Here is a 10732-nt window from a genome sequence, read left to right as displayed (position 1 = left end):
CTTTAAGTTCTATTATTGGAGCTATTATATTTTATCTTTTTTTTTGTGCGGACCTAAATGGAAAGCGACACATACTGATCATCGCAACCAGAAAAAAATGAGGAGAAAACCCGTATACTTTGTGGTGGGGGCTATATGATCAGGATTAACGAAAGTTTTCACATGAATGGCTACTAACACATGCATACGGCGCCAATAATACGGTTTTTTTTTTCATGCATAGCAAAAACGCATATGTTTATTATGTATAGTATACATAAAGGTATACTTTTGTCAATGAACACACACACGTACGCCCGAACCTCTATACGAGCAACGCCAAGAGATAGAACAACGTGTATATGTTGAGATAGAATATATATATATATATATATATATATATATATATATATATATATATATATATATATATGAGCAACTCTGAGAGGTAAAACCTGTATATGGCCAACTTGGCATCGCCGGCTCCTGATCATTTGTCACGCCCTCCATTAATAATATTTGGTATAGTAGTCTTGAAATGAAACTAGCCGACTAAATCTAACGAAATCCATTAAATATGAGTGTTTGGCCCTCTATTGATAAACTCTCAAACTATTATAGAAGTCTAGTTATCAACGGATGTGTTATCTAACACTAATATAAAATAAGGGATCTGCTATCCTTCATGTACCTGATTTTTTTTTTCATTTTTTAGGCGATTGATCTCAGCCGTTTGGATCTTGATCCAGCGCCCTAGTTGACACCGCGACTACTCATCTCCTTTCTAGGGCCGTCGTCTTCCAGCTCGTCTCCCGCCTCACACCCGCCCCCTCCAGCCCTTTCTCGGACGCCCCCGCCTCCCGCCCGCTTCCTCCAGCCCTGGCGGCAGCTCCGCCGAGTCTACCGGACGCTGCCCGCATCCTCCAGCCCATTCTCGGACGCCCCCGCCTCCTCCACCAGGGCTGCCGTCTGCTGCCCCCGCCACGCTAATTACAACATAACGCCAAAGTTCTTTGCCGTCGCCCCCATCCTCTTGCCATCCAGTTGGTCGGCCCTGCCCGCTCAGCAGCGCCCTTGCCGCCAAGCTCGCCGGCGGCCAAGCCACCACCGCCGGGGCGCTGCCAAGTTCACCGCCGGCCAACCCACCACCGCCGCCGTGCCTACTTGCCTCCCCAAGGCCTCCCTTCTAAACCTGACGAAAGAAGGAGCCATCGCCTGAACGCTCTTCTCAATCTCAGTCGATTGAGATGTAGGAAGTGTGTATAAATAAATAAACATAAATGCGAGCTAAAATAAATAAATAAACATAAATGCGAGCTAAAATAAATAAATATAAATGGGAGCAATGTCAAGTGAGAGATCCAAGCGACCAGATTCCACTATATCAACTGAGTTGTGTTCAATTCTTATCCGTGTACACACTACCAACTGAGTTATGTTCAATTCTTATCCGTGTACACACCATAGGTACTGAAATAAAGTATACAACATAAAATTTTAGTTTTTGATTACTAACATTATGTACATGCTATTATGTGCATTTACAAAAACAAGCTAGCTAGTAGACTGCTATACGGATCGAAGGTAGACCTTCTTGCACGTCCGGAACGGTGGTGAACTGTGGAAACTACTAGCTAGTAAGCAGAACATGTCACTGCCGAAGTGCCGAGAGGTAGCTACCGCCTACCGTAGCTAGGTAGGAGCAACACAGCAGAGATCGATGCTCATTTGACGAGTTTGACTAAGATTATTGCACCTGGCGGTTTTAGTTACGATGCAGATGGGGGAGGAGGAAAAATACTGGTCCTGATCACAGACGCGGCGTGATTCATCTACGTGAACGTGGCCGTCTTCCTGCCTGTAGATAAGATGGCAACGTCATCGTGTCAGCTGTGAGCGTGACTCTCGATCACGTCAAATTCATGCTTGATCACTAGCTAGGGACTTGGAGGTGACGGATACCGAGGGCTGAGGCTACCTCCTCGCGGCCGCGCGGGGCACCAACTGTTGCGATCGCTCTGCGATCACCTTCGTTCTCTGCGCGCGAACGGCACGGGTTCATGTGACAGTCTAAATTAACGTACGTCCATGCATGCTTCGTCTCGGGTATATGGATTCACGTACAATGCATGTACTAGCATATACTCCGTACATGAACTCAGTTCAATAATAAAAGCGAGAGGTTATTGGGAATTTGTTGGACCGGGCAATTGGCTTGTGCGCTAAGTACGGTGTTGTTTGGATAAATGCAGACGACCACATGAAATTCCTGCCTTGGCTAGACATCAATCTGAGACATTTGTTTTTGTAATACGTAAGCTGTAGCAGTTGGATACATTTGTCTAGCTCGAGTCCTCGAGCTAGGGCTCCAACCAAATAAGCTTCACCGACAAGACACTAGCCACAGTAGTGCTGATATATACGGAGTACTCCATCTGCTATGCATCTTTGCTGCTTTTTCCTTTAATTCCAGTCCACACTCAACAGATAAGATACACTACGTGAAAAAAGATTTGTAGGGACGCGGCCCTTTTCACTGTAAGGGCGGCTGGCTCTTTAGCCGCCCCTACAGTGGCACTGTCAGGCCACACCCTGTGCGCTGGACACCAGCCGCCCCTACAAATGGCACAGTAGGGGCGGCTGGTGTCTCCAGCCGCTTCTACAAATTGGGGTCATTTGTAGGGGCGGCTGGTGATTGAGCCGCCCCTACAGTTGGATTTTTAGGGACGGCTCAATCACCAGCCGCCCCTACAAATATGTACAGTATACGTAGCAGCCACCATCTTCTTCCTCCTCGGGTCACTCACTCTAACCCGAGAAAAAAGGTTGGGAGGCCTTGGACTCCTCCCAAAAATTGCTCTACTAAGGGGGGAGGTTTTGATCTCAATTCCTTTGGTGGGGATGTTGTAGAAGGTAAGAAAATGCTATTCCAACTCTTTAATTGAAGTTTTAATGGTGGGTTAGTGAGTAATTTGATTATTGGTTTTCTCTCTCCTCCATGGTGCTTGAGCTTTGTATATAGCAAATTAGACCCTAGATTTGAAGCTATTAGTGTAAATTAGGTAGAGAAATGAGCTTACACTCTTCATTAGTCGATTTTGCTTGATTTTAGACCCTAGATTACACCCTAGTTTGATTAAAGCAAATGCATGAGATCTAGTTCTAGATCTAGGTTTTTGTTTTTTTTATTTTTTTAATGAAATTGGATTTTGGGTGGCATGAAAGGTAGTTTTTTAGACCATTTCTTTGTGATGGTATATATTAACCATTTTATATTTCATTTCAAATATTTATGCGTTATATTAGTAGGCAATTGATTAATTATCCTCTACCATGGAGTATATATAATCATTCTCAATTAATTAATTATTAATTTGACTCATTTCGTATATTTTCTTTGGTTGTGTTGTATTTTTAAAAGATGGAGTACAGGAACTCTTGGATGTATGATTCGTTAAGATTCGAGGCACCTTTTCATGAAGAGGTTGACAATTTTATTGAAGCCACAGAGAAGCATGCAGCGACGTTGATAGATAATAAGGATACAATTATTTGTCCCTGCAAGGATTGCGAGAACACGGTGGCATTTACAGATTCGAGTATCATCAAAGAACATCTTATCAGGCGAGGATTTGTTCGGAACTACACAGATTGGATTCATCATGGTGAAACAATGGCAGTTGATGATGATGGCGATGTTCTAGAAGACGATGCCGAAACCCTGCAGTACCTGTCCCAATACTCAGACCAGCTTGCTCAACAAATGGATCATGACTTAGGCAATGATCAAGGTGGTGACATCCGCAATGAACAAGGTGGTGATTTCTGCAATGATGGCGGAGCATATGAGGGGGATAAAGACGACGGTGACAATTTGGATGAAATGCTTCGGGCCGTTGGACCAGAAATATTACTACAGAAGAGAGGTCTAAAAAATCTAGAAAGGGTGACAAAAGCATCGAAGGAGACTGTGTATGGTGTAGAGAAGGGTTGTCCGACACACTGGACACTGCTATGTTTTGTGCTTGAGCTACTCATCCTGAAGGCTAAGTACGGCTGGTCGGACTGCAGTTTTGAAGATCTTTTGCGTCTCCTAGCATGGTTGCTTCCACAGCCAAACTCAGTTCTCGCCAACACATACTATGTGAAGAAGGTTATAAGTCCTTTGACAATGGGCGTTGAAAAAATCCATGCATGCCCCCAACCATTGTATCCTCTTTCGTGGTGACACGTTCAAAGATCTAGATAAATGTCCTCGGTGCGGGGCTAGTCGGTACAAAGACAATGACCTTTACAGTGGAGGAGAAGCCTCCACGGGGAACAAGAGGAATAAGAAGGGTGGGAAAAAGTCGGTACAAGAATCTCAGCAATGATGCCTCCACTGCCAATGATGCCTGTGATGAACTACTTATTTCCTTACTGGTATGCTGCCTGTGATGCTTTTTTTGTGAAAACTGAGCATAATACCACTGCCTTTTGGGTGCTATTGCTGTTAACTGAGCACAATGCCATTTAGTCTATTTGAATTACCTGAGCACAATGCCATTTAGCCAAATTCAATTTTGTTAGCTGCACATTTTACTTGCTGCTACCACACTCTACTCTACTCTTGTCTCTACACTGTCTCTCTACTCTGGTAGCTGAACATTTTGGCTTCACTTTGTACTCTGCTGGTACTGTACTACTACTATACTACATTTGTTTGATTGCTGCCTATGATGCCTATGATGCCACTATGATGGAATGGGATAGATTTTAACTGAGCATATGCCATTGCCAATGATGAAATTCGATGAATTTTGCATGAATTTGAGATAAGAGACTGAGTGCCATTTAACTGAGCACTTGCTACATGTGATGCCATTTTTTGCTGAGCAAATGCCAAATATACATCTTCCTATTAACAAAGCACTTGCTGCCTATTTCTATGATGCTACTCTACTATGTGGTTACTGTTGCTATACTATGATGCATATGTGATTTGGGATCTAGTTTTGACACTGATTTATCTTTGTGGCATTTGCGATGATGATTTTTTTTAAACTTTAAAAAATTTGCTGAGGCAGTGGCATATGCAATGATGTCTAGACTTTTTATGCTGAGGCAGCGGCGATGATGATGAAATGTCCCTATGCTTGTGTGCTGCTAAACTAGGACGGCTTGTATCTCATATACAAGCAACCAGTGAAGACAATAATGGGCAAATCTGAGCCAAATATGTAACTGATTCAACAATCTACTACTACTGTCTACTACTATGTGCTTGCTGCTGCTGCTGTTCTATTGATCTACTACTGCCTACACTCTATTGCCTACTGCTGCTACTATACTCTGAATTCAATTGTCTTACTACTGCTGCTGCTATGCTCTGAATTCAATTGTCTTACTACTACTTATACTACTACTGCCTACTCTACTACTCCTGCTGCTGTCTATACTACTACACTACTACTTATACTACTACTGCCTACTCTACTACTCCTGCTGCTGTCTATACTACTACACTACTACTTATACTACTACTGCCTACTCTACTACTCTTGCTGCTGTCTATACTACTACACTACTACAGCTACTACTACTAGCTGATCTGCTACTCTACTACTACTTGCTGATCTGGTTGTCTATACTACTACACTACTGCTAGTACTAAACTACTACTCTCTCTACTCTATGTCACTACTCTCCTCTTTTACCCCCTCCCCTCTCCTCTCCTCTCCTCTCCTAAGACCATTGCCGATGATGAATTTGTCCAAGTCCATACTTATATGGAATATGATCTGATGAACAAGAACGTGTGAGGAACTTGGCATCATACCAGTCGCCCCTACATTTCCTTCTCCTCTCTTCTATGTTCTGATGCCTTGAAGCTCCAAGTTCATGATCAAATGATGATTGACATGTTTCTGAGGCCTCTCTTCACCTTTTCAATTCTTATACTTTGTGATTTTGAACTTGTGGATTGGACTATGTAATGATAGACTTGTGAATTATGACTTGTGATTTGAACTTGTGGATGTATATATGTATAAATGTGGTGGTTCAGATCTGAATTTGAACTATATATTCTGTGGATGTATATATGTATAAACTGTGGATGTATATATGCTGTAGATAGATTTGAATTTTTTAATTATTTTTTTTACTGAAAAATGCACCGTAGGGGCGGTTCTAGATTGAACTGCCCCTACAAATAACAACTGTAGGGGATGCTGGTGCTTCCAGCCGCCCCTACAAATAACCTCTGTAGGGGCGGCTGAAAACATCAGCCGCTCCTACAAATTCATTTGTAGGGGCGGCTGGAACCAGCTGCCCCTACAGAGGTATTTGTAGGGGGCGGTTAGGGAGCCGCCCCTACAGAGGTCCTATTTGTAGGAACCCCCTGGTGGAGCGGCTAGCGTAGCCGCCCCTACAGAGGCTCTTAAGCCGCCCCAACAGAGCCTTATTGGCGTAGTGATATTGCCCAACTTTCGTGCCATTATTTGGTGATAACATCCACTCCATTGTATAGTAGCAATCCGCCTGTTTCTATATACAACATCTTTGCCGCCACTGTCCATGCATGTACGCAACAGAGCTATCTATAGCTCTTTGTTTATACCAACGGTCATATAAAAAATTTTCCCTACCTCGCTGCTTGGTGATGGCGGACTCTAGCTATACAGGTGATCGATGAATAAATCTAGCTGATGCTACCCTTCATCAACCGTGCAATTGTTGCAGCAAGCTGCATTCCTGCATCCGACCGAGTTCTCGTCCGGATGCGTAACGCACATACCCCTTGTCTAGCTAGCCAAGCGCGCCGTACGTCGAGATGAACGGTGCACACGACACATGCATGTAGTCATGTACTACTCTACAGTAGTAGTTACGTCATCAGAAGCGGCCGATGATGGAGAGGGCGTAACGAGCGCCACTACAACGTCCACGTACAAAGGCCACCCGGGTGAGCGAGCAGGTTCATTGTACCCGGACGCAGTCCCGGAGTCCACAGCACCAGCACGTGGACTGTTCGATTCTAGAACTGGCACGCACGCAACGCGCGTTCCGGCTTGCTCTCCGCGGCTAGGCAGCCACAAGCGGCCATGACGACGCAGCAGACACGAGTCACAGGACACCTGCCTCTGCCGGGGCTGGTGGTTCGGCGGAAACCGCGAGCTGAAGGGGGGCAGGGCAACGGCAGACCGGCAGAGCGGGCGGCGAAACCGTGGGTGTCGCTCGTGGCGCGGGCGCGGCTGGACGCATCAGCACGGATTTTTTTTAACACTTTTTTTAACTATTTTTAATTCTAACATTGTTTTTTTTTCTTCAAAAATAACACTTTTGGCCGCGCCTATTTCCAGGACGCGGCGAAACAACGATGCCGCGTCATGCATGGCAGCGCAGCAGGGGTGCGTACGTGGCAATGTCCCGGCCTGCTGGTCACTGACGTAGCAGGCCTTGCCGCGCCACCGATCAGGGCGTAGCTGTGGCGCGCCACCCATCAGGGTGCGGCAGAGCGAAATAGAGGCCTGCGGCCCAGCCCCTTTCCCCTCTCTCTGTTTCACTCCGCGCCGCCCAACCCCCACCGCCGCACCTCCCCCGCTGGCTCCCTCTCTCTCTTGTCTCCCTCTCTCAGTCCCTCCCTATCTCCACTGCGTCGCCACCCCTCCCCATCACCGGCGCGGCCGCTGCTTCCCTATGGCGCGGCCTCCCTCTCTTCCCATCCTCTTCCTCCCCTGCCACCCCCTGTCCTTAACCCTCCTCCAACTTTGGGTGCAGAAGAAGCCCGCCACTGGCCGACCATTGCCGTCGGCGGCTAGCTCGTCGCCTTAGGTGGATTGGGGTGATCCTCTAGCTATCGGCCAGTCATTCCCGTTATGGTTTGTCGAGGTAATCCTCTTGTGCATTTGTTGCTTCAATAGAATTGTTGTTAGCTAGGGTTAGGATTCAAAGTTAGTCAATGAAATTAGTAAAGTTACCTAGATAGGTATAGTTTGTGAAGTTAGTTAGTATAGTTGGTTAATACAATTAGTTAGTATAGGTACTAATATTAGTTAGTGTATTTAGTATAGTTAGTTATTATTGTTAGTTAGAATTGTTGTTATAGGTATTAATATTAGATTAGTTAGTTTTCTTAGTTAGTATAGGTATGAATACTAGATTAGTTAGTACGCACGATGATTTCGATGACCTGATGAAGTTTCTGAAATGCTTTTATAGATGGATTGTTGTGTTAGAGTTTTCTATGGAGGAAGTGTTAGGAGAGAAAATGGTATGTTTGAGGATATGGAAGAAGAATTGGAATGGTTTGATGAACCTCCTAGCTTTAGTGATCTTTGTGGCCGTTTGAATGGAAAGTTTGGCGGTGATTATACACTGAAGGGGAGATTTGATAGTGGAAAGACTAGGGCACACTACGTGTTGATGCCCTTGCGGGACCATGCTCACTGGTCCCGCTACAATAGGGTAATCCAAGGTTCCAATGTAGCCATGGATGAGGTGGTTGCGGAGAATGGGTACAGGATGCATGGTCTCTAGGAGGGGCCGTCCTTCGATGATGATACTCAACAAGAATGTGGGGTTCATATGGAACCAACTATGGGTACTATGGATTTGGATGGTTAGATGACGCAGGAGCAGTTTCATTCAAGTAAAGTAGACTGTATAAGCAATTACTTCGATGTGAATGAGTTAGAATGGGAAGAGGAGGAGTAGGAGGAGGAGGACAGGATCGGTGATGTAGTTAGCAGTGATTCAGATGATTCAGAGATGACTAGAGAGGTAGACATGCTATGCCCACACTGGTTGATGCCATGTCAGTACCTGTTCATGGTATGCTATTACCAATACCAACTGAGGTTTTGCATGCTATGTCGGCTCAGGGTAGACTAGTCATAGATTTATCAGCAGATGATACCCCCTATGATTCATGGGGCAGAATTAGTGAAGCACAGCAGTATGTTCCACCACCATCTTACACAGTGACAGAGCTTGAGCAACTAAGGTCGATGAACGTACCTTTCAGGGGCGTTCCGAACTATAGGGATGTCAGCATGATGGATATGGCAGTTTGTGACACCGGTCTCCAGATGTGTAGAAAATCATTGTATGACCATGGGAAAGAAATCCTTAGTAAGGGGATGATATTCAATACAATGTCAGAGATGAAGCTCTTCCTTCAGGACTATATTGTGTATGACCATAGGCCATACAACGTCACTCATTTAGACCAGGAGTTGAGGTACCACGTGATATGCAAAAATGATTGTATATGGAGGTTAAATACACGAAAGAGATAGAGTGATGGCAAGTGGAGGATAAGTAAAGTGGTTGAAACCCACACTTGCCTATCAAATAGGGGGAAGGAAAATCAACAGCAGCTCACTGTACGTTACCTTGCCCGTCGTATGTTGGGGCTCGTTGATGACAATAACAACATGAGAAAATTTCTTATTTGGCCCTAGTTTAAAGTTGTCTTTCTTTCTTGGCCCTGAAACAAAATTTCTTACTTATTTGGCCTCACTCGAAGTTTCGTTTTCCAATCTAGCCTTACCGTCATATCCCGCCTCTAACACCGTTAAGTGGCACATGAAATGACCAAACTGCCTGTGAGACATTATGAGAAACCAAAGGTCACCCAGGTAGCATAACAACATAATTTTGAGCACTTTGAATCCCTATATTGTTATGCTGCCTAGGTGACCTTTGGGTGACCGTTAAGTGGCACATAAAATGACCAAACTGCCCCTGAGACATTATGAGAAACCAAAGGTCACCCAGGCAGCATAACAACATAACTTTGTACCCGATGGCGTGGGCAACAAGACTAGGTAGAACACACACACTCTCTCTTTTCTCTCACTTGTAAGGCCATCCCCTTCACCTATAAAAGGGGATGGGCTCTATCCTAAATGGAGGACAGACGGATCATTCCAACACACTCTCTCTCTCTCTCTCTGCTAGCTTTAGACATTCTAAGCACTCGAATATCTTCATGGCTCTAGAGCTCTAAAGCTACACAGAGCATATGTTCGAATACTTAGTGCACATAGGAGCTCTTGTCACTCTCAGCTCTTCAGTCCAGACTCCGACCGGACCTCTAACACCCCCCATCTTGCTCCCACTCGTTTGTAACCCCATAGCAAACTTTGAGCACATGGGCTCAGGAATAAAGTCACCGACTGACTCAAACTAGACTAGGGCACATTACCTAAACCAGTATAAACCATGTGTCATTGAGTGCTAGGCCACATCCAATCACAACGTATGGTAAAACATTAAATATTTACTTGTTGGTCACTTTTCGCACGGACACATGGGTACAATACATAAATAGTTCAAATGAAACACAATGCAATACCGAGAAAGTTCTACTACAATACAAATACCAAATCTAAAGTATTGAACTAGCACACCTGTACCAATCCTCTACCACACCTCTACCAATCCTTAGTCTAAAACATACTGAGTAAGCAACTCATCGTCCGAGTACCAGTCCTCTACCACTACCTCGTTGCTGTGCTAGGCTCACCTGCATTGCCTTAATCTACCTATTGCCTGTAGTAAGCTGCCTCCGCTTCACCTACGGCCCCTACGGCCTTAGTCAAGAACACATCCTCCTCCATATGGCTCATGTGGCTAGGCTCACCTATATTGCCTTGATCTGTCTGTCGCCTGTAGTAAGCGGCCTTTGCTTCATCTACGACCTCTGTGGCCTGAGAGAAGAACATGTCATCATCCTCCTTCGTCTACAAGCCCGCTTGTGCTAGAG

The 10732-nt window shown here is 45.0% G+C and overlaps 1 protein-coding gene across 1 annotated transcript; it reads left to right on the top strand.

The window, feature by feature from the left end:
- Window positions 1-3400: 3400 nt before the first annotated feature.
- Window positions 3401-8499, top strand: LOC136455511 (uncharacterized). The gene is made up of 2 exons (XM_066455508.1): window positions 3401-4132; window positions 8182-8499. The coding sequence occupies exons 1-2, from the start codon at window positions 3401-3403 to the stop codon at window positions 8497-8499; spliced, it is 1050 nt and encodes a 349-aa protein (XP_066311605.1).
- The last annotated feature ends 2233 nt before the right edge of the window (window positions 8500-10732 follow it).

This window comes from Miscanthus floridulus, chromosome 5 (assembly GCF_019320115.1).
Source record: "Miscanthus floridulus cultivar M001 chromosome 5, ASM1932011v1, whole genome shotgun sequence".
Lineage (NCBI taxonomy): Eukaryota > Viridiplantae > Streptophyta > Magnoliopsida > Poales > Poaceae > Miscanthus > Miscanthus floridulus.
This window is presented reverse-complemented; position numbering and strand designations above follow the sequence as displayed.